Genomic DNA, 21,388 nt, shown 5'->3' on the forward strand with positions numbered 1-21,388 from the left:
ATATAAAACTATGATCTATTCCTGGAAAATCTACAATGTTAGTAGTAGCTCTCACTAGGTGATGAGATAGGTCATTTTCATCCCCTTCATACTCTCAATTTCTGCGTTAGCCTGTATGCACTAATTGGAGGGGAAATACAACAGATCCAGGGTTTCAACCAGCTAAAGAACGTTTCTCTAGCAAAAGCACCAAGCTGGGTTGAGTGTTCACTCCCAGGATCCTTGAAGAGACAAAGAATGCCCACCTCCTTTCCCACGACGACACCCTCCCCACCTTTACTCCAGGTCACCAACAGCAAATCAGCCACCAATGGTGTCCTGATGGTTGGCTTCCTCCCCTCGCTCACTGCAGTTCTGTACAGGGTTCAGAAACAGAATGTACTGTTTGGCTGTCGAGGGGAGCAGGATAGAAATACAGTTTCTGACGTGTGCACATCGACTTCAGAACTCTACCTTCAACCCATTTATCTTGTGGATGACAGCTGACTCTTGGACAGACAGAGGGGCATGCTCAGCAGCCCACCTGTGAACACTGGAGTTGGGTCAGAATCCAGTCTTCTGTCTCCACCAACTATAACCATCGTGTGTGTGTGTGTTGATAAAAGCATCACCTGAACTTTGTGGTTACGGGCACACCTCATTTTACTGCACTTTATACATAATGCAGGATTTTTTGTCACAAAGGTCTATTTGCTACGGTAATCAGTGATCTTTGATGCTGCTATAATTTTAGGCAGTGTCACAAACCACGCCCATAAAGGGTAGTGAACTTAACTAATAAATTGCGTCCTGGGGCTCCACCAATGGGCCATTGTCCTCTTTCTGTCTCTCTTTGCACCTCCGTATTCCCTGAGACACAACAATATTGAAATTAGGCCAATTAATAACCCTACAGTGGCCTCTTAAGTATTCAAATGAGAGGAAGGATTGCACATCTCTCCCTTTATATCAAAAGCTAAAAATGATTAAATTTAGTGAAGGAAAAGTGGGAAGCCAAGAAAGGCCAAAAGCTCTGCCTCTTGCACCAGGTTACCCCATATGTGAACGCAAAGGAAAAGTTGAAGGTAAAAATGCTACTCCAGTGAATACACAAGGATAAAGCAAAACAGCCTGATTGCTCTTGGGGAGAAAGTGTTAGTGTAGAGAGAGGACCAACCAACCACATTACCTTATACTAAAACCTAATCCAGAGCAAAGCCTTAACTCTTCAATTCTATGAAGATTGAGAGAGGTGAAGAAGCTGCAGAAGAAAAGTTCAGAGCTGGTAGAGGTTGGTCAGGAGCTTTAAGGAAAGACAATGTCTCCATAACATAAAGTACAAATCAAAGCAGCCAGCTATCCAGAAGACCTAGCTAAGATGAATGAAGGTGGCTACGCTAAATATTTTCAATGTAGATGAAACAGCCTTCTGTTGGAAGAAGATACCTTCTAGGACTATGATAGCTAGAGAGAAGTCAATCTCTGGCTTCCAAGGACGGGCTGACTTGTCAGGAGCTAATGCTCCAGTGACTTTAAGAGGAAGCCAATACTCGTTTTCATTCCAAAATCGTAGGGCACCGAAGAATTATGCTAGAGACGCCTAGGTGGCTCAGGTCATGATCCTGGGGTGTTGGGATTGAGCTCTGCATGGGGCTCCAGGCTCAGCGTGGAGTCTGCTTATCCCTCTGCCCCTCCCCATGCTCACTCGCTCTCTTTCAAATAAATAATAAAATCTTTTTTAAAAAAGAATTACACTGCTCTATAAATGGAACAACTAAGCCTGAGTGGCAGCACATCTGTTTACAGCATGGTTTGCTAAATATTTTAAGCCCCTGTTGAGACCTACTGTTCAGAAAAGCACAATTCCTGCTCATTGACAATGTACCTGGTCACCCAAGAATTCGGATGGAGATCTGCACTCAGATGAATGTTACTCTCGTGCCTGCTACCGTATCTCTTCTGCAGCCCGTGTATCAAGAAGTCATTTCGACTTTCAAATCTTAAGAAACATTTCAAAAAGGTGTAGCTGCCTTATACCTCTGATGGATCTGGACAAAGTAAATTGAAAACCTAAAAAGGATTCACCATTCTAGATGCCATGAAAAACATCCGTGACTCATGAGAAGAGGTCAAAAGACCAACATTAATAGGAGTTTGGAAGAAGTTCATTCTAACCCCCATGGATGACTGAGGGGTTCAAGACTTCAGGAGAGGAAGAAACTGCAGATGGGGGTGGAAACAGCAAGGAGCATGAAGATGGGACTGAATTGCTTCAGTCTCACAACAAAACTTGAACAAATGTGTCGCTTCTTATGGATGAGCTAAGAAAGTGAGTCTCTTCAGATGGAATCTACTGGTGAAGATTGTTGAAATGACAACAAAAGGTCTAGTATTTCATAAACTTAGTTGATAGAGCAGCAGCAGGGTTTGAGAGGATTGACTCCAATTTTGAAAGAAGTTCTACTGTGGGCAAAACACTATATCAAACGGCATCACATGGTAGAGAAATCATTCTTGAAGTGTCCATTGAGCTGCAAACTTAATTGTCTTATTTTAAGATATCGCCCCAGCCTCCCCAGCCTTCAGCACCCACCATCCTGATCAGTCAACAGCCATCAACATTGAGGCAAGACCCTTGCTGAGAGCTCAAATGATAGCATTTTTTTTAGCAATAAAGTATTATTTAATTATGGCATGGACATTAGTTTTTTAGACATACTCCTACAGAACACTTAACTACAGTATAAGGCAAACATAATTTTTATATGCACTTGAAAACCAAAAAATTCATTGCACTAGCTTTGTTGCAATATTCACTTTATTGTGGTGGTCTGGAAACCAAAATTCTCCAAGGTATGCCTGTATATGAAAGCTGACTTTGAAAAAAGAAGGGAGTAATAGTAAAAGAAAGGTACATTACTTGTTGATATAATAGAATCTCATTTTTTCACCTACCAATATGATAGATGTAAAATTCGTTCGAAGCCATCCACTTAAAAAACTATGGTGCTAGCTCTTTTAGCTGTTACTAGGAGTATAAACAAGAATGAAACAAGGTGAAATATTTTCTAGTAACGCATACAGTTGAAGAGCTTTCAGAATACTTACCTGCTGAGCCGCATATCAACAAGGACAAACTAAAAATCAAAAGGAGGCATCCAGTGAATTCTAGAGAATTTGAACTAACAAGTTATTTGAAAGAATGTTAAAGAATACCCACTCCATCAAGTTTTGCACAGGTCCTGCATGAATATTTTTACATCTTGTTGATAATTTTTAAAAATAGAATGTTGCTATGAGCAAGCTGTTCCCAGATTGAATGCAAAATTTCAAAGTGTTAATTATTTTACCAAAACAAGTTTTATGAGACCTGTATAAAAAAGAAGGCGGGGGGTGCCAGGGAGGCTCAGTCAGTTAAGCATCCAACTCTTGATTTTGGCTCAAGTCTCAGGGTTGTGATCCAGCCCAGCATCAGGCTCTGTACTGGATCCTCTGTGGATCCTGCCTAAGATTCTCTCTCCCTCTCATCCACCATTAATTAATGAACTAATAATAAATTAATAACCAATTAATTGAAAACGGGTGGAGACAAAAAAAAGGCATGAAAGTCTCCCATTTACAGAAATGGGCCTTACCGTTGCAGGAAAAAGAAAGGCAAGTTCGCCTTTGGACACCCCTTCAGCAAAGGCTGTCATGTATTTCTTATTTAATCCTAATAGCCCTGTGAGGCTGGTGATTTCACTCCTGTTTTACAGCCGATTTATCCCAACCTCCCACAAATGGAATTCAAGGCCAGATCTGCTGAACGCCCAGAGCCTCCAAGCTGGCTGGAACTCCCGGGACACATTTTTTTTTTTTTTTTTGAGGCAATCAGTTAAAGAAAAAAAAATTTTTTTTAATTGGTATATGTGTTAAACATTTACATTTAACAAGTTATTGTTCAGAGCACGAAGTATTTCGATAGAACCTGACTATTCCGAGCCACGGGCAGGAGGATGTCCACCAGGACGCTTGTGGTCCGGTGATAGGACAAACTGAACGTCATCTTTTAATGTGTCGGCTTAGCTGAGCACCTGCGTGTATAATCTCATCTGGAAAGGTCAAAAGCCTAAATCCCAGCCCGTCGAGAATGGGGTGACCCCTGCGCCCGCGGGGTCGCAGCCCCAGGACAGGCGCGGGGAGGCGGCGCACGCCGACCCTCGGGCATCCTGGACCCGGGATGCGCGGCCGCAGCTGCTCCCGCGGGAGGACGGTCACCCCTCGGGTCGGACACCCACGGGGCGGGCTCGGGGTCCCCTCGTTCGGCAGAGTCCTGCGGGTTTGGCGAGGGTCGGACTAAAGCGATGAAAGGGGGTGGGGGTCACGTGGCCCCGTGGCCGGGCCCCAAGAGGCTCGGAAGGAGGACTCGCCGCGCGGGAGAGCAGCGGGCGGGGAGCCAAGCCCGCGGGGAGCGGGGCGGGGAGACCCCCCAAGCGGGAAACCGGAGGCCCCGCCCCGCGCCGAGGCCCCGCCCCCAGAGGCCCCGCCCCGCGTCTAGACCACGCCCCCCAGAGGCTCCGCCCCCAGAGGCCCCGCCCCGCGTCTAGACCCCGCCCCTGGAGGCCCCGCCCCGCGCCTGGAGCCCCGCTCCCGAAGGGCCCGCCCCGCGCCGAGGCCCCGCCCCCGGCGGCCCCGTCTCGCGCCGAGGCCCCGCCCCCGGAAGGCCCGCCCCGCGTCTAGACCCCGCCCCGGAGGCCCCGCCCCGCGCCTGCAGCCCCGCTCCCGAAGGGCCCGCCCCGCGCCGAGGCCCCGCCCCCGGAGGGCCCGCCCCCTCCCTGCCTCCTTGGCAACCAGACGGACGCTTCCTCCTTAGCAACCAGTGAGGCTCCCGCCATGGCTGAGGAGGAGGAAGTTACTGCAGCCACCGAGAAAGTTATCCGCGTCCAGAGGGTGTTTGTAAACCACCTGGATTCATACAGCAGCGGGAACATCGGGAAGGTGAGCGGCGGCGGGTCAGAGCCGAGCCCCAGCCCGCGGCCCCAGCGCCCCGCCCCCAACACCCAGGCCCCCAGCTCCCGAGCCCCCCTCCCGCAGCCCCCCGCCCGCAGCTCCCGAGCCCCCCGCCCCAGCCCCCTGCCCCAGCTCCAAGCCCCGAGCCCCCCTCCTGCAGCCCCCAGCCCCAGCTCCTGAGCCCCCCGCCCCAGCTCCAAGCCCCGAGCCCCCCTCCTGCAGCCCCCAACCCCAGCTCCTGAGTCCCCCGCCCCAGCTCCAAGCCCCGAGCCCCCCTCCCGCAGCCCCCCGCCCGCAGCTCCCGAGCCCCCCGCCCAAGCCCCCTGCCCCAGCTCCAAGCCCCGAGCCCCCCTCCCGCAGCCCCCCGCCCGCAGCTCCCGAGCCCCCCGAACCCAGGGAGAGTCCGCGCCACAGCCTTCCCGAAAGGAGGGTCCCTCGTGTCCCGGGTACCAGTCCTCACGCAGAGCCCCAGCTGGAAGCCCAGGTGTCTGGAGATGGCCAGTCCAGCGCTGGCTCCTCCCCCGTTAATGAAAGGAAACTGAGGCTCAGAGGGAGGAAGGAACTTGCCTCAGTTCACATAGGAAGTTGGGGGCCTGACCTGGACCCAGAGCCCAGGCCTCCGGTTCTCTTTCCCCACGCACCGCATCTAGGCAGTCAACCGGCAGGTAAGTCCAGTGGTTATGTGGCCCAACCAAGCGTATTCATTCGTCCATCCCTTCAACATACAGTTTGAGGGTCTATTATGTGCCAGGCGCTGTTTGGGCCCCGAGTCCCACTAAACTCCCCACCCTTCATCTTTAGCCCTGAGAAGTGAGGATATTATTCTAGGAGAGGATCCCGAGGCCCTTCATCTTAAAATACTCAGTAATCAAAAGAAGCCATAATTTTATCACTTGCCCGCAGGACTCCTTCATCTCAACCCTACCCTCCAGAGCTACACAGAAGCGCAACCTCCCCGGGGCGGACTTCTCTGAGGCTAATGATCGCATTTTCAGACAACATAGGCTTCCTAAAATAGGATGTGGCCACAGCCTATACCACCTGTACTGGTTTCCTAGGGCTGTGATCACAAATTACCTTACGCTGGGTGGCTTAAAACAACACACTTTATTCTGTCTTGGTTCTGGAGGCCAGAAGCCTGGAGTCAAAGTGTTGGCAAAGTGTTGGTTCCTTATAAAATCTGTGAGGAAGATTCAGGTGCTTGCCGGCAATTCTCACACCTCTTGGCTTGTAGACTCATCACTCCAACCTCGGCCTCTGCCTTCCCATGGGGTTCTCCTCAAGGGTCTCTCTGGCCAAATTTCCCCCTTGTTAGGACACCAGTCATTAGATTAGAGCCCACTCTAATCCAATATGACCTCATTTTAACTTGATTACATCTGCAAAGACCCAATTTCCAAATGGGGGATGGGAAGGGAGTAGGGGACCACTATTCAACCCAGTACACCATCTAAAGTTGATCAGTCCAAAAAAAAAAAATAGAGATTTAGGAAGATCATTTATATGTAAAAATAGGATATTGTATATATGGCATGCAATAACATGTATTTATACGTGATGGTGTTGTTAAAAAGGAAGCCACGAGGGCCCATGGTGGAGTCATTTGCCCTCAGGACAGCAAACCTAGACTCCACTGTAGTTTCAACCTCTCGAGGAGTGGAATTTTAACACAATCAGTCTGGAATTCCCTGGTTGGCACCCATGAGTTATCTGTCACAAGGCTCTCTCCATTCCCCAAAGGAAGATGAAGCAATCTGCGTTAGACTCCCCTCTTCCCTAAGGCAAGGTGACCTAGCTAAAACAATCCTTTCTTTTTGTGCTAATAACTCCTCACCCCACCCTCCTTCCTATAAAAACTTTCCATTTTGAGCAGCTTCTCAGAGCTCCCTAGCTTGCTAGATGGAGTGGCTGCTCAATTCATGACTTAGTAAAGGCAATTATATCTTCAAGTGTTCTCAGTGGAATTTTGTCTTTTTAACAGTATGTCCATCGTATATAATATGTATCTACTGCAAGAGACTAAAAATACATGCTCTATCTTCTACATTACTGGAAAAGTAAGGGGGGCTGAGAAAGAACCAGGAGACGAAATGAAAAAATACAGTAAAAAAAAAAAATTATTTAAAGAAAGGAAGCATTAAAAAGACAGATGTGGTATGTAGTGATTCATGTCTTTCAAAAAGATAGATACAAATAGAATATAGGTAGGTAGATAAATAAATAGAGATGATCAAAAAAATAAAAATAAATAGAGATGATCTATACACAGGAAATGTCTCAAAATAGAGACACCTGGGTGGCTCAGTCGATTGAGCTTCCAACTCTTGGTTTCAGCTCAGCTCATGATCTCAGGATAGTGAGCTCCACACCCTACGGGGAGTCTGTTTGAAGATTCTCTCTGGGCCCCTCCCTCCATTCTCTCTCTCTCAAATAAATAAATCTTTTTTAAAAACTAAAGTAAAAAAAAAAGTCTCAAAATATAGACAAGACACATCACTATTACTGCCTCATACCTTCATGAACACCTGCTGAGTAGCAGGCATAGAGAACTACACAGTGGATAAGAAAGCAGGTGCTGTCTTTGATGACCTTGCCTCTCTGGAAGGAGTCACAATTTTTTGAGCAAATGCAGCATTTCTATTGTGATAGGTACTTTGAAAGAAAGAGAGAAGATTGGCTGGTGCGAGAGGGCAGCTGCTTTCAAGTCTCAGAAAGGGCTCTCCTTAAAGCTGGCCTTAACCTCAACCTTTAGATGAGGATCGAGCCAGAGGAGCCAGGGCTCAGGGCACAGCAGAGGCAGAGGTTCTGAGGTGGGAGTCGGAGGACAGGGAGGTGAGGGTGCAGGAAATCGAGGCCCCCGGCCAGCAGGCACAGTGCCCAGAGCCCACAAAACTTGGCGGCCCACAAAAATGTCTTAATATCTTTTAAAATCAGGAACGCCCTGGTGGCTCAGCGGTCAAGTGTCTGCGTTCAGCCCAGGGTGTGATCCTGGAGTCCCAGGATCGAGTCCTGCATTGGGCTCCCCACAGCGAGCCTGCTTCTCCCTCTGCCTGTGTCTCTGCCTCTCTCTGTGTCTCTCATGAATAAATAAATAAAATCTTAAAAAAGAAGAAAGAAGAATGGTTTAAAATTTTTTTCTTTTAAAATCAGGAGGAAGCAAATGAAATTTTAGAGCCAAAGATTATGGGTCTTCAGGGGCAATACAGTCATGAAATACAATTTTTATTTATTTTTAAGATTTTTATTTGTTTATTTGACAGAGAGAGAGAACACAAGTAGGGGGCCGGGGGGAGGAGCAGAGAAAGAGAGAGTGGGTGTGGAGGGCTCCCCGCTGAGCAGGGAGCCCAATGCAGGACTTGATCCCAGGATCCTAAGATCAAGACCTGAGCCGAAGGCAGATGCTTAACCAACTGAGCTACCCAGATGCCCCAAAATAAAATTTTTAGTATTTTTTTTCTTGGAGAAAAGGGCCCATGAAAGTCAGAAGGTGGCCCTGCCTAGCAGCTAACTGCTGCCCCACGTGTGATCAGAACTCCAGTGATTTCTGTTGCATAAATTAACAAAGCAGGATCCAGAATGGGGGTGAGGAGGAGGGTCAGGAGTTTGGTTTATATTCTAGCTCCAATGAAAACTATTGGATTTTTTTTTTAAAGGTTGTATTTGTTTAAGGGGGTGGGGGGACTGGGAGGAGCAAACGGAGAGGAACAAGCCGACACAGTGCAGAGCATAAGGCCCACGTGGGACTGGATCCCACGACTCTGAGATCATGACCTGAGCCGAAATCAACAGTTGGGTGCTTAGTGCTTAACGGACTGAGCCACCCAGGTCCCCCCTGGATTATTTTAAAAAGGGAGGTGTCCTGATTGAGATTAGGATGGTGGGAGGCAAGAGAATTTACCTTTTCCTTTACCCTCTTTTGAGCTCTGATTATTTTTTTACAGCATAGTATTTTTAGAACAAACCATTTTCTTTTAGTGTGTAGAGATCTTGTCCAAAAGCTTATCAATAACAGAATTTTTCGGTTATTCCTTGACTAGTTCCAAAATTTTGGATCTCTAATTCCAAAATTTTAGGGAATTGTTCTCCATAGCAAGCAACAGGGGAGTGGGGATATGGAGCATTTAAAAGAAATGGAGGCTGGGTCTCTAGTCTTCAGGCCCCCCACCCAGCTGCGCAACACCACCAGGTCCCCTGCCCCCGGTGCCTCTCCCCCACTCGTCCCTGGGAGAGAATAGGGTGGCAGTTGTGGCACACATGCTGCCTTGGGGATCAGAAGGTCTAGTTGCACCCCACCCTGCCCGTGCAATCTCTGGGAAGTTCCTTACAGCCGGACATCAGTGTCTTTGGGAAGTGGGATAATAAAATTGAATATGTATGTTTGAGCAAGAAATGAAAATATATGACATACTTGGAAGAAATATATTCCCATAAGTGGTCGAACCTGATAATCTTGCATTACGAACTCAAACTGATTTTTATCGAAATAAATGAGGTGGGACTTCTGGTTTGTTTGGTTTCGGTATTTTTTTTTTCCTCCCAACATGTGATAATGCCATGATTACTTACAGATGCTTAAATTGCAAATTAAAATGAAATCATTATTTATATATAAATAATGATAAACGTGTAAGTATATATGTATATAATATATATGCACATATGTATATATGAAACTTAAACGTTACAAAATCATTCCCAAGGATAACTTGTGTAAATAAGAAACAGAACTTTGCCAACCTTATTCTTTTTTTTTTTTTTCCTTTTGAGAGAGAGAGAGATCACATTCTAGCAAGGTGAGGGGGAAGGGGCAGAGGGGGGGAGAGAGAGAGAGAATCTTAAGCAGGCTCCATGCCCAGCACAGAGGCCAGTAGTGGAAGCTCGATTGATCTCATGATCCTGAGATCATGACCTGAGCTGAAATCAGGAGTCACACACTTAACTGACTGAACCACCCAGGCGCCCCTCTTTGGTTTTGGGGTTTTGTTTTTGCTTTTTGCCAGCTTGATTCTATTTCATTAGTCATTAAGGTAGCCACTGAGGACCACATGTGGCTATTGAATCTTCCAATGTGGCAAGTCCAAAGGGAACCGTGCCTGAGCTCAGTGTGAAGTGCACACTGCATTTCAAAGACTTAGTATAAACAAAAAGGACCCTAAAGGTTCTCATTAATCATTTTTGTATCGATTACATGTTAAATTAGTAATATTTCAAATCTGTTGGGCTAAATAAAACATTATTTAAATTCATTTCACTGGTTTCTTTTTACTTCTGTTACTGTAGCTACGAGCCAGTTTAATTGACCTGAGTGGATAGTATTTCCATTTCTACATTTCTATGAGACAAGACCAATATAGTGACTGCAGCCCTGCCCAGCCTGTTGCCAGAGCAGGGAATGTCCTTACCACATTCTTTTTTTTTTTCTTTTTTTTTTTTTAAGACTCTATCCATCTATTCATGAGAGACACAGAGAGAGAGGCAGAGACAGGCAGAGGAAGAAGCAGGCTCCATGCAGGGATCCAGATGCGGGACTCGATCCTGGGACCCTGAGATCACGACCTGAGCCAAAGGCAGACTCTCAACCACTGAGCCTCCCAGGTGCCCCCTTAACCACATTCTTTAAGCCCTCTGAGCCTGAGTTCCTCATCCATAAAAATAGAGCGTCCTAACAGTACCCACTTCACCATGTCACTGTGGTTATTGTTAATTTTAGCAAGAGAACAACGTACAACACACTGGCTCTTGCAAACCCTCAAGAGAAGTCAGTTTTTAGAATCATTTCACCGACTGCCCTCACTTTAAGTTGTTCTTAGCATTTTCTTAGTCACTGTGTGTTTTCTTGCAGTTTCTGTCTAACTGTGTAGTTGGGGCTTCTCTCGAAGAAATTACAGAGGAGGAGGAGGAAGAAGATGAAAATAAGTCAACCATGCCTGAAGCCTCATCAGCCAAACTGAAGGAAGGCATGTTCCAGATCGTGGGCACGCTCTCCAAGCTCGAAAGCGTTCGGCCCGACTTTGCCCTGGAGACATACGATGTAAGTCCTGGTGGCTTTTGCTAAGAGGAGACCCAAGGGCAGAGTCACCTGAGCTCCTACACCTTCACACTATGCTCTTATTCTTTGCTTCTCCTTCTCTCTTCCACAAACATGGGGGTGGGAGTGGGTGAGGGACAGGTGGAGACAGGTGTTTCTCCTCTGACGGAGGACCACCATCGTCTCTACTTTAAATGTTTGCCTTGCCTGGAGCAAAGAATTTAAATTAGATATTCTTGGAAGGGATGGATCTAATCTGGACTTTTAGACTCATAAAATTTCTAATCTTAGGGCGCTGGGGTGGCTCAGTCTGTTAAGCATCAGATTCTTAATTTCGGCTCAGGTCATGATCTCAGGGTTGTGAGATTGAGACCTGTGTCAGGCTCTGTGCTGCACACAGCACAGAGCCTGCTTAAGATTTTCTCTCTCCCTCTACTTCTTCCCAAAATTTCCAAACTGTGTTTAAAATGCATCTGACCCCTGGGACGCCTGGCGGCTCAGTGGTTGAGCATCTGCCTTCAGCCCTGGGCATGATCCTGGGGTCCCGGGATCGAGTCCCACATCAGGCTCCCAGCATGGAGCTTGCTTCTCCCTCTGCCTGTATCTCTGCCTCTCTCTCTCTCTCTCTGTGTGTGTCTCTTATGAATAAATAAATAAAGTCTTTAAAAAATAAAATAAAATGTATACGATTCTACATTACCCAACTACCCTGGGTCCAGTGGGTACTTTCTGTGAAAGAAAAACCTCCTTTGGTAATAAACCACTCAATAGTAATAGATATTGCTGGCTTATTGAGCAACAGTGCTACTGTCGTTGAAAACCTACCTCTGTGCTCTGGAGGTGAAATATTACATGAAGACAGAATTTGGGGATAAAGAGGAACAATAGTTTTATTACTTTGCCAGGCAAAGGAGGCTGCAACAGGCTAATGCCTTCAAAACTGCAGACCCAGTTTAAAAACGGGCAGAAGATGTGAACCGACATTTTTCCAAAGAAGACATCCAGATGGCTAACAGGCACATGAAAAGATGCTCAACATCGCTCATCATGAGGGGGATACAAGTCAAAACCACAATAAGATACCTCCGATATGTCAGAATGACTAAAATCCACAGCGCAGGAAATACCAGATGTTGGTGAGGATGCAGAGAAGGGGGAACCCTCATGCACTGTTAGTGGGGATGCAAAGAGGTGCAGCCACTCTGGAAAACACTACGGAGTTTGCTCAAAAAGTTAAAAATAGAATTACTCTACAAGCCAGCAAGTGCACTACTAGGCATTTACCCATAGGATGCAAAAATACAGATTCCAAGAGATATATGCATCCAGTGTTCATAGCAGCATTATCTACGAGAGCCAAATTATGGAGAGGGCCCAAATGTCCATGGACAGGTGAATGCATAAAGAAGATGTGGTATATAAATACACTGGAATATTACTCAGCCATCCAAAGGAACGAAATCTTGCCATTTACAACAACGTGGTTGGAGCTAGAGAGTATCATGCTAAGCGAAATAAGTCTGTCAGAGAAAAACAAATACCATATGAGCTCACTCACATGTGGAATTTAAGAAACAAAACAGATGAACCCAGGGGAGGGGGGTTGGAGAAAGAGAAGCAAACCAGAAAACAGACTGTTAACTATAGAAGAGAAACTGAGGGTTGCTGGAGGGGAGGTGGGTGGAGGGATGGGGCAACTGGGTGATGGGCGTTAAGGGGAGGCACTTGCCATGATGTGCACTGGGTGTCACATGTAAGTGAAGAATCAAGAAATCCTGCACCTGAAACTAATTTTACAGTGTATGTCAACCAACTGGAGTTTAAATAAAAACTTGAAAAAATGGAAAAAACCCTGCAGACCCACTGGGGGCAAAAGGCTGAGAGGTTTTACAGGAAAACAGCGCATGTGAAGGGTCGGGTCGGGGCTGCCAGCCTGCCTCCTCCCGTCAAGGTGGTCTCCTGACAGCGCTGGCGCCAGTCTCGGTGCTAAGTACACGTTGAGGTCAACAGGACATCAATATCGATACCGATACCAAGTTCCTGGAACAAAGGATTCTATAGAAAAGCAAGTAAAGGGGGGGAGGGAGGCTGCAAGAATGAAGAAGAGAAAAATGTTCAGTCTAAAGCCAAGCCTTAAAAAAAAAAAAGGTCACCTGGTGGCTCAGTGGCTGAGCACCTGCCTTCAGTCCAGGGCGTGACCCTGGAGTCCCGGGATCGAGTCCCACGTCGGGCTCCCTGCATGGAGCCTGCTTCTCCCTCTGCCTGTGTCTCTGCCTCTCTCTCTGTGTCTCCCATGAATAAATAAATAAATAAAATCTTGAAAAAAAAAAAAAGCCAAGCCTTGCTGAAGCACTAGTATGTCCATCTAAATTTCGACCCATCTTTACATTTCTCCAGCGGTTTCACTGCTTCCCCGTGACAGATGCAATGCAATCATCCTCATGAGACATTTAGACATCCCTGAGAGGATGAGAAGAGACACCTCTCATCACCCTGCCTGCCGCTCTTCAGACCCTACCTTCCGGCTTTGCACGCACCGCATCCTGCAACAGCCTGTCCTCTTCCAACCCCACCCCGGGCCTATTCATCGAGATTGCACGCAGGATGTCACCTCCTCCAGGAAGCCCTCAGTGTTTCCCGTTTCTTCCCCACGCCTCGTTTGGCCTCCGAGCTCTTTTCTTGTACTCCCATAGCAGCTTTACTCGCCTACATCATCACACATGTCACCCTTCATGGTTGACATGGTTATTGTCTATTGGGGTCACACAGAGTATAACCATCAGCCCTTTGAGAATAGCATTTGGCCTCCCTGCTGGCTACAGGCCTCTTCCTCTGCGCCCCCGCCCCCAGCCCTTGCCACCACTGCACCCTTGCCAGGCTCACTCCTGCACTCCCTGGTCATTTGTCAGCCCAATGCCATCAGGCTCTGTCCCTACCACATCACAGGAAAGGCCCTGGCCAGTGTCACCAGTGAGCTCCTAATTCCCAAAGTCCTGTCTTCCCTGGCTTCCAGGAGAAAGTCTCCTTCCCCTTTCTGCTGCCTTCACACCCTGACTTCCCTTGTGCATCTGAGGCTGCTTTTAAAAAAAAAAAAAAGAAAAAGATTTTATTTATTCATGAGAGATGCAGAGAAAGAGGCAGAGACCCAGGCAGAGGGAGAAGCAGGCTCCCTGCAGGGAGTCCAGTGCGGGACTCGATCCCAGGACCCTGGGATCACACCCTTAGTCAAAGGCGTACGCTCAACCACTGAGCCACCCAGGCATCCCTGGAGGCCCCCTTTAAATTCAGTTTTCCCCACAGCACTCTCCTTTCTCCTAATGGACATCCCTCCTAAATCTTGTCCAGTCCTATGGCTTCAGCGCCCCTATAGGAGGCAATGCCATTCAAATCTGTTGCCAGCCCTGTTGACCTCCAAACCCAGCTGCCCTCTGGCGCCCTCCCCCAGGAGTCCTGCCGGCATTTCTGAATCAGCGTACCCCAAATCAAATTTATTATACTCCTCTGCAAGACCACTCTGTCTTTTAGCTTCCTTGTTTTTATTTAGTTTTTTAAAAAGATTTTATTTATTTATTTGAGAGCATGAAAAACAGCATGAGCAGGGGCTAGGGACAGAAGGAGAAGCAGACTCCCCACTGGGCAGGGAGCCCAATGCAGGACTCGATCCCAGGACCTCAGGATCATGACCTGAGCCGAAGGCAGACGCTTAATCGACTGAGCCATGCGGGTGCCTTCCTCCTCATTTTTATTCAAGACCTTGTTCTCTTTAACAGTTTGGGCTGTTTGGGGTTGCAAATCCTAGGGGAAAAAGGCAACATAAACTGGCTTAGTAAATAAGGAAATTCTTCAGTTTATGTGGCTGGTGGTCTAAAGAAAGATACAGCTTCAGGGCTGGCATGATCCAGGGGCAGCTGCTGCTTTTCCTACCCCATCCTGGGCTCTGCCTTCCTCTAAGGGTGACTTCATTCGCAGCCTGGCAGCAAGGCTGCAGCAGTCCGGAGCCTTACAATCACAAACACCAACACTTGCAGCCCCCAGACTGTGGGACGTGGATTTCCGTTGTTTAAGCCACTCCGTTTGTGACACTAAGTGACAGCAGCCCTCAGGAGTGAGTACAGCTAGATGCAAAAGGCCTTAGGGAACCTGGCTGTCTGCAGCAGTGGGTTTAGCAGGGATGCATTAACCCTGCCAGGGTGGTCCTCTCTTTATATGGAAAGGCATTCACTTTGCTTTTGTTCTCTAACCAAGGTATGTGGTGAGAGACCGCGTCTGATCTGAAATGTTCTGCTTTAAAGCAACCGGTCAAAGAACTGTGGGGGCATCTCTGATCCTCCCGGTAACTGAAGTAATAGCAAATGCAAATCCTGATTTGGAAATGCAGGATCCTCTCACGGTTCTGGTAATACGTGCCCATGGTGCAGGAGTCCTAGGGACCGTGCTGGCATCCACGTAGGAAGGAGTGACTACTCAAAACACAAATGATCACCAAAGTTACTTTTGCCTAATGTAAGAACTTTATATTTTTACCCATTAAAAGTTTCCATATTTTTAAAATATTCCCCACTGTCAACTGTCATAAGGCACCTTACCTCTACTAAGAGGGACGGATTAATTCCATCTTGAGGACTGTGCAACAATCCACATTAATCACTCATCAGCACTTCCGAATGATTCATGACACATAACTAATCTTGCCTAGAGTTGGAGTTAGTTTCAAATGCCTCACACATTTTCTTCCAGTGTGTTGTAATCCTTCCCTTCGGAATTGGAGCTTCAACAGCCCGCAGAAATAGTACCTAAGATCATCGTGCATTTTTTTTTAATCATCTGTTCCCAGCTATTTTCATAGACTTATTTGTTACTTGGAAACTACATACAGCAGAGAGCCAACATTTCATTTTAAATAGAAATCCTGCGAATGTTTCCTGTAGGACACTTCCATCTGCAGTGAATCTAATTTGAAAGTTGTCATTCTGACTAAATATTAAGATCGGCTCCTCGCAACAAACGACTGTCAATTCTCTTTTTCAGGTCATCTCTCGGGAAGACCTCCTCATGCGCCTCCTGGAGTGTGACGTCATTGTTTATAACATCACTGAGAACCCACAGCAAGCTGAGGAGGCCATCTGGGCAGTCTCTGGTCAGTGAACCGCTCCCTTCTGTCACCAGGGACCCTGCTTTGCGGCAACTTATTTAACCTAAGAGCCATCTAATGACCACGAGGCAAATTAGGAGCATGAGAAAAACCGATCTGAGACTTATCTAAAATGTGAAATGAAATTAGGCTAATGAAGATGCCTTTGGATAGCGTAAAAAGAGAACCTTGGGATCCCTGGGTGGCTCAGCGGTTTGGCACCTGCCTTTGGCCCAGGGTGTGATCCTGGAGTCCCGGGATCGAGTCCCACATCGGGCTCCCTGCATGGAGCCTGCTTCTCCCTCTGCCTGTGTCTCTGCCTCTCTCTGTGTGTCTCTCATGAATAAATAAATAAAATATTGGGGAAAAAAAAAAAGAGAAGCTGAGGCATATGAAAGTCTTCAAGAGTTTATTTGAGCACAAATCGATTCATGAGGGCACACCACTCTGGAAGTGGTTAGGAGTTCTCCAGCAGGAGCCAGGGGAAACACTGGCAGAGCAAAGGCATTGCAAAGCAAGGGAATTATTTGGGTATAGCTTAAGCATTTGCCCCACCTGGAAGAGCCTAGTTGGCTATCGTGGTTAGTGGTCCTCAAGTTTTGATTTTCTAACCTTGCGGCATTTACAGTCTTGGGTTCTGGTTTGCTTACCCGGACTGCCACAGCCTCAGAGCCACCCGAGACTTCATGGCCCCTTGTTGAATTAATGAAACGATGCGTGCTTCCCAAGAACGGAATCGTTTTGATCCTAAAAAAAAGAAATAGGGGATCCCTGGGTGGCTCAGCAGTTTGGCGGCTGCCTTTGGCCCAGGGCGCGATCCTGGAGTCCCGTGATCGAGTCCCATGTCAGGCTCCCTGCATGGAGCCTGCTTCTCTCTTTGCCTGTGTCTCTGCCTCTCTCTCTCATAAATAAATAAATAAATAAATAAATAAATAAATAAATAAATAAATCTAGCTTAAAAAAATAAAAATTAAAAAAATTAAAAAAATAAATGAAACCGTAACTTTCAAAATTCACCCTTTGTTCATTCTGCGGCCCTTGCTTAAGGCGGTGGGGTTGAATGCATTGGGAAGACACCAGGACAAATGAGACAGCTTCCACCCTCCAAGTGCCTGCAGTCCCGTGGGAGAGCTGAGGCACACGCCGGGGACTGTAATGCAGGACAGGGAACTGCAGGTTCTCGAGAAACAGATCCATGAGGGATGTACCTTTAACAAGACAGGATTTGATTCAATTCAGCGGGGGTCCCCTGGTAGCAAGGGCCAGGAGAGGGCCCAGGGCGAGTGTTTGCATTTCTAGAATGCTCTCAAAACTATCATGACCTCTAAGGCCCGCAGGTCTAAGACAGCAAGGTGACATTTGGCCATTTGTTGCTGTGACGATTCATCCTCTGATTAAGTTGGGAGCAAAGGAGAAAGCAAAGTGGCTTATCTGGATCACCCTTCTAGACCAGCGGGCCAGCCAAAAAGACACAGGGCCACCTTACATTTCAGTGTTTTATGCACATCAGCATTTTTGTTCCAGGCGGATTAGATCAGAGGTCAGCAAACGCTTTCTGTCAAGGGCCAGAGAGTAAATCAATATTTTTGGCCCTTCGAGCCAAGTACGGTGCCGTTGTAGCAACGCAGCCATCGAGGATATGCAGCTAGGTTCCAATAAAACTTTATATTATAAAAAGAGGCAGGACTTTGCCACCCCTTGAACGAGATCAACAGGAAAGCAATATTTTGGCTTAAATTCAAAGAAATGGAGGAGCCTCAGGAATGCCTGTACCGCACTCAGGGAAATGATGGAAAAGTGCTGTCTTGTGGGTGCGGAGGTGTGGGATTCCTTAGGAGCTGAGAATGCTTGATGTCCCTTTTGTGACTTTGTGCCTAGATTTCATCCAGTGAGAAGCAAATAAAAAATGTGAGCATTGTATCATCTTTTGAAGCAGAGGTTTTTTTGAAAGCCTACTTTCTGCATTTTGTCCGTTTGCAGATATTTACAGATGATTATAATTGCACCTTCTAAAAGAATTGCACCATTTAAAATCATAATCAGAGCTCACGTTTATTGAGTTCCGATGTTGTGTCAGGCTTTGAAAATTGATTTTTCCATATAATATATTCTTGCAATTAAAAAATGTTTTTTTCTGGAATAAAAGCTGGACATGTTTTGAAAATTAAAAGGCACAGTAGGGCTGGGGTGCCTGGGTGGTGCAGTCAGTTAAGCATCTGAGTCTTAGTTTCAGCTCAGGTCGTGATCTCAGGGTTGTGAGATTGAGCCCCACGTCGGGCTCCATGCTCAGGGAGAGAAGTCTGCTACAGATTCTCTCTCTCTCTCTCTCCTCCCTCTGCCCTTCCCACTCGTGCTCTTTCTCTGTGTCTCTCAAAAAAATATTTAAATAAAATAAAAATAAATAAAAAGCACAATAGGGCTTAGACTAAAAAGGTACGACTCCATGTATTTCCCTTTCACCCCATCCCTACGCCCCAAAAGGAACCTCATTTAACCCACGTGTACCTTTTAATGCATAAAAATGCCTGCACTGCTGTCCTCTGATTATGAATTTTAGACATTAGCCCCTGCCCTCCTGCTGTGACAGATGAGCCGCAGCTCCTCATAGGACCCCCACTGCTCCTCGAGGGAACATAATGGTTTCCCAGACTTTGACGCTGCATCTCCTTTCATGAGCTTTAAAATGGAGACTGTGTTTTACTGCCTCCTTCTTCTTTCTAATAAAGAGCTTTAAATAATTAAGAAAATTTTACTTCTCTATTTGGTGGAGAGGTTTTAACTGTCTTACCTCATTTCTGAGATACAGAGTGTTGGTGTCTGCAAGAAAGGACAGTCAGAGGCCTTCAATCTGCCATCAGGGTTACCTGGGGGGGTGGGTTTGGTGGCGCTTTGAGAATTTTGTCGTTTGACCTAGTGTGCACATTCTTAGATTTGGGGTTTGTTTTTTGTTTGGGGTTTCTTTGTCTGTTTGTGTGTTGTGGGTTTTTGTTGCTGTTGTTGTTGTGGCTGTTTGCAAAGGATGTGTATTACTTCTTCATAATGTTTTATTAAGTAATTCTAAAATGTTTTAATATAAAAGGATTCTCCAACCTTGCCTTTCACCGATGCTATTAAAGGAAGACAAAATGACACGGGAGAAGGGAATAAAGTATTAGAAATAAGAGCAAACATTTGCATATAAGGATAAAATGTGCTTGCTCACAAGTGAACAAGGAGATTATTTTAGGCCCATTAAAATGATCATAAAGGAAAGGATAACCCATTTTGAGGACCTCTAAGTGTGCCAAGCAGTCACAAAATAGGCCAGGCTGGAGCACAGTAGAGCAGAAAGGGTAAAAGGGCAAAATGAAATTGAAGAGGCCATTTTGGTTAATGAGATGAAACTGGAACTAAAATTAACATTTGAGTCAGAGATGAATCTGTGGACGTGGTGTTCTCGCGCTTTAGCCAGTAACCTATTCTCAACTTAGGGTCAGAATCCACGTGCTTATTAGATTCAAGATATCAGCACTTTATTGTTTTGATTCTATAGGGAATCAGCACATGAGAATACAATTGTGCCATGACAACCGTGTCCCTCAGCTCCTCTGACAATCTAATTAGACCTCCCTTTAGATCTTCTGGAAAATCATATGTCATGAAAAATATTGTAATGGAATCACATGCCAAAAGTATTTAAGGAGACTTAATGGTTCCGTGTGTGGAGAGCCACCCCCACCCCCACCCCTGGGAGGTGATAAACCTAGAAATCAAGTGCTCTTCCTTCTGTCCACCACTGTTCTACAGAACACTGTTCTACAGAATGCTCATCATCACCCATCCCCATCCTACCAAAGGCCCTCCGGCCCCAGTCCACAGGGCCCGTTGATGGGCTCCCTTCCCCAGGCCAAGTGGAGTGGGAAGGGTGGGCGCACCCACAATTCCTTCCTTCTGCAACATCACAAGCTACACAGGACTGCTTTCTGTGAAATCGTAAGGGAGGGGTTCTTGTCTTCTGAATTGGAGCCTTTGCATCCCCACGCCCCTAGAGCCTCCTGGTCCATTCTCCACGCAGCTGGCTGACTGTTGGGCTTACTGGGGAGAGCACTGCCCTTGCCACCAGGCTGCCTGGATCAGACTGTGCCCCTACCTCTCCTCCATAGATCTGGACAAACTGCACCCCAGGTCCCTCATCTGTAAAACAGACATAATAGTAGCACCTATCTCATGACGGTAAGGATGCAGTCAAGCCCGAGAAGTGTTCCGGTCCACACTAGCTAGGATCCATACTTCCACTGGCACCCCGTAGAAGTAGAAGCACAGTGCTACCGGCCAGGAGGCAGAAAGGAGGGCTACACGTGTGAGCTGGGTGCAGAAGAGTTCGGCTGGCTGGAAGGAGAATGCCGAGAACAGTGAGGGCAGGGGGATGGGTCAGGGAAGCACAGAGGTGACACCTCTCTTAATTCCAGGTCCCACATGTGACTGAGAAAATGAGGACTTTGTAGATCCACGTAACTGCTCCATTTTTTGGCCCTACAGCACTGAACGAAGAAGTCAACCACTTTGAGAAGCGGAAGGTGTTTATTTTAGTATCCACGGTGATGACCTGGGCACGATCCAAACCCCTGGACGCTGTAAGTAATGCACCAGCTTTTCCTTTTTTTTTTTTTTTTTTTTTTTTTTAAGATGTGTGTATTTATTTGAGAGAGAGAGAGAGTAAATGAGGAGAGGGGCAGAGGGAGAGGGAAAGAGAATCCCAAGTAGACTCCCCACTGAGCTTGGATCCTGACACAGGGCTCCATCACAGGACCCCAAGATCATGACATGAGCTGAAATCAAGAGTGGGACGCTCAGCCAGCTAAGCCGTCCAGGCACCCATATGGTAGCTCTTCCTTTATGCAATATTTCACCCTTAATACCTTGTGATCTGTGTATGGAGAGAACTTTTGACAGTGCACCTGTATGCTTGCCCTCCTGAACCCCATCCTGTAATAAGCATTCAGCAGAAATCAGTGACTCTGAGCACACTCCATTCTAGGGGGCCTCACTGTGTTATGTGCCACTTGGAAAGGAAAAGATAAATGATGCCTATTAAATCATAACCATCCTTACTTACCACTTACACTTCTTATCCAAAAAAGCTCTCCTTTAGATGTATTTAGACCTCGATTCCTGTCATACACCTTCTTGTGTTGAAATGAAAAGGGAAATGGAAGCCACATACAGTTGTCGTAGGAACCCTCTAACCCCTTCCTCTTCAGGGGCCAGGTGTCTGCTCCACA

At 46.7% G+C, this 21,388-nt stretch overlaps 1 protein-coding gene across 3 annotated transcripts in view; it reads left to right on the top strand.

Annotated features, from left to right (window-relative positions):
• The first annotated feature begins 4,799 nt into the window (after positions 1–4,799).
• Positions 4,800–21,388, top strand: part of AK7 (adenylate kinase 7) — a 76,587-nt gene continuing 59,998 nt past the window's right edge. For 2 of the 3 annotated variants that reach the window (XM_077910516.1, XM_077910517.1), the window contains exons 1-4: positions 4,800–4,956; positions 10,811–10,999; positions 16,025–16,133; positions 20,646–20,740. In XM_077910516.1, coding sequence (XP_077766642.1) covers positions 4,852–4,956; positions 10,811–10,999; positions 16,025–16,133; positions 20,646–20,740 — 498 coding nt within the window. In that variant the 5' untranslated portion in view covers positions 4,800–4,851. Of the gene's footprint in view, positions 4,957–10,405; positions 10,564–10,810; positions 11,000–16,024; positions 16,134–20,645; positions 20,741–21,388 lie in introns of all 3 variants that reach the window. The other variant, XM_077910518.1, reaches the window with a different exon arrangement.

Source organism: Canis aureus, chromosome 9, assembly GCF_053574225.1.
Source record: "Canis aureus isolate CA01 chromosome 9, VMU_Caureus_v.1.0, whole genome shotgun sequence".
Taxonomy (NCBI): Eukaryota; Metazoa; Chordata; class Mammalia; order Carnivora; family Canidae; genus Canis; species Canis aureus.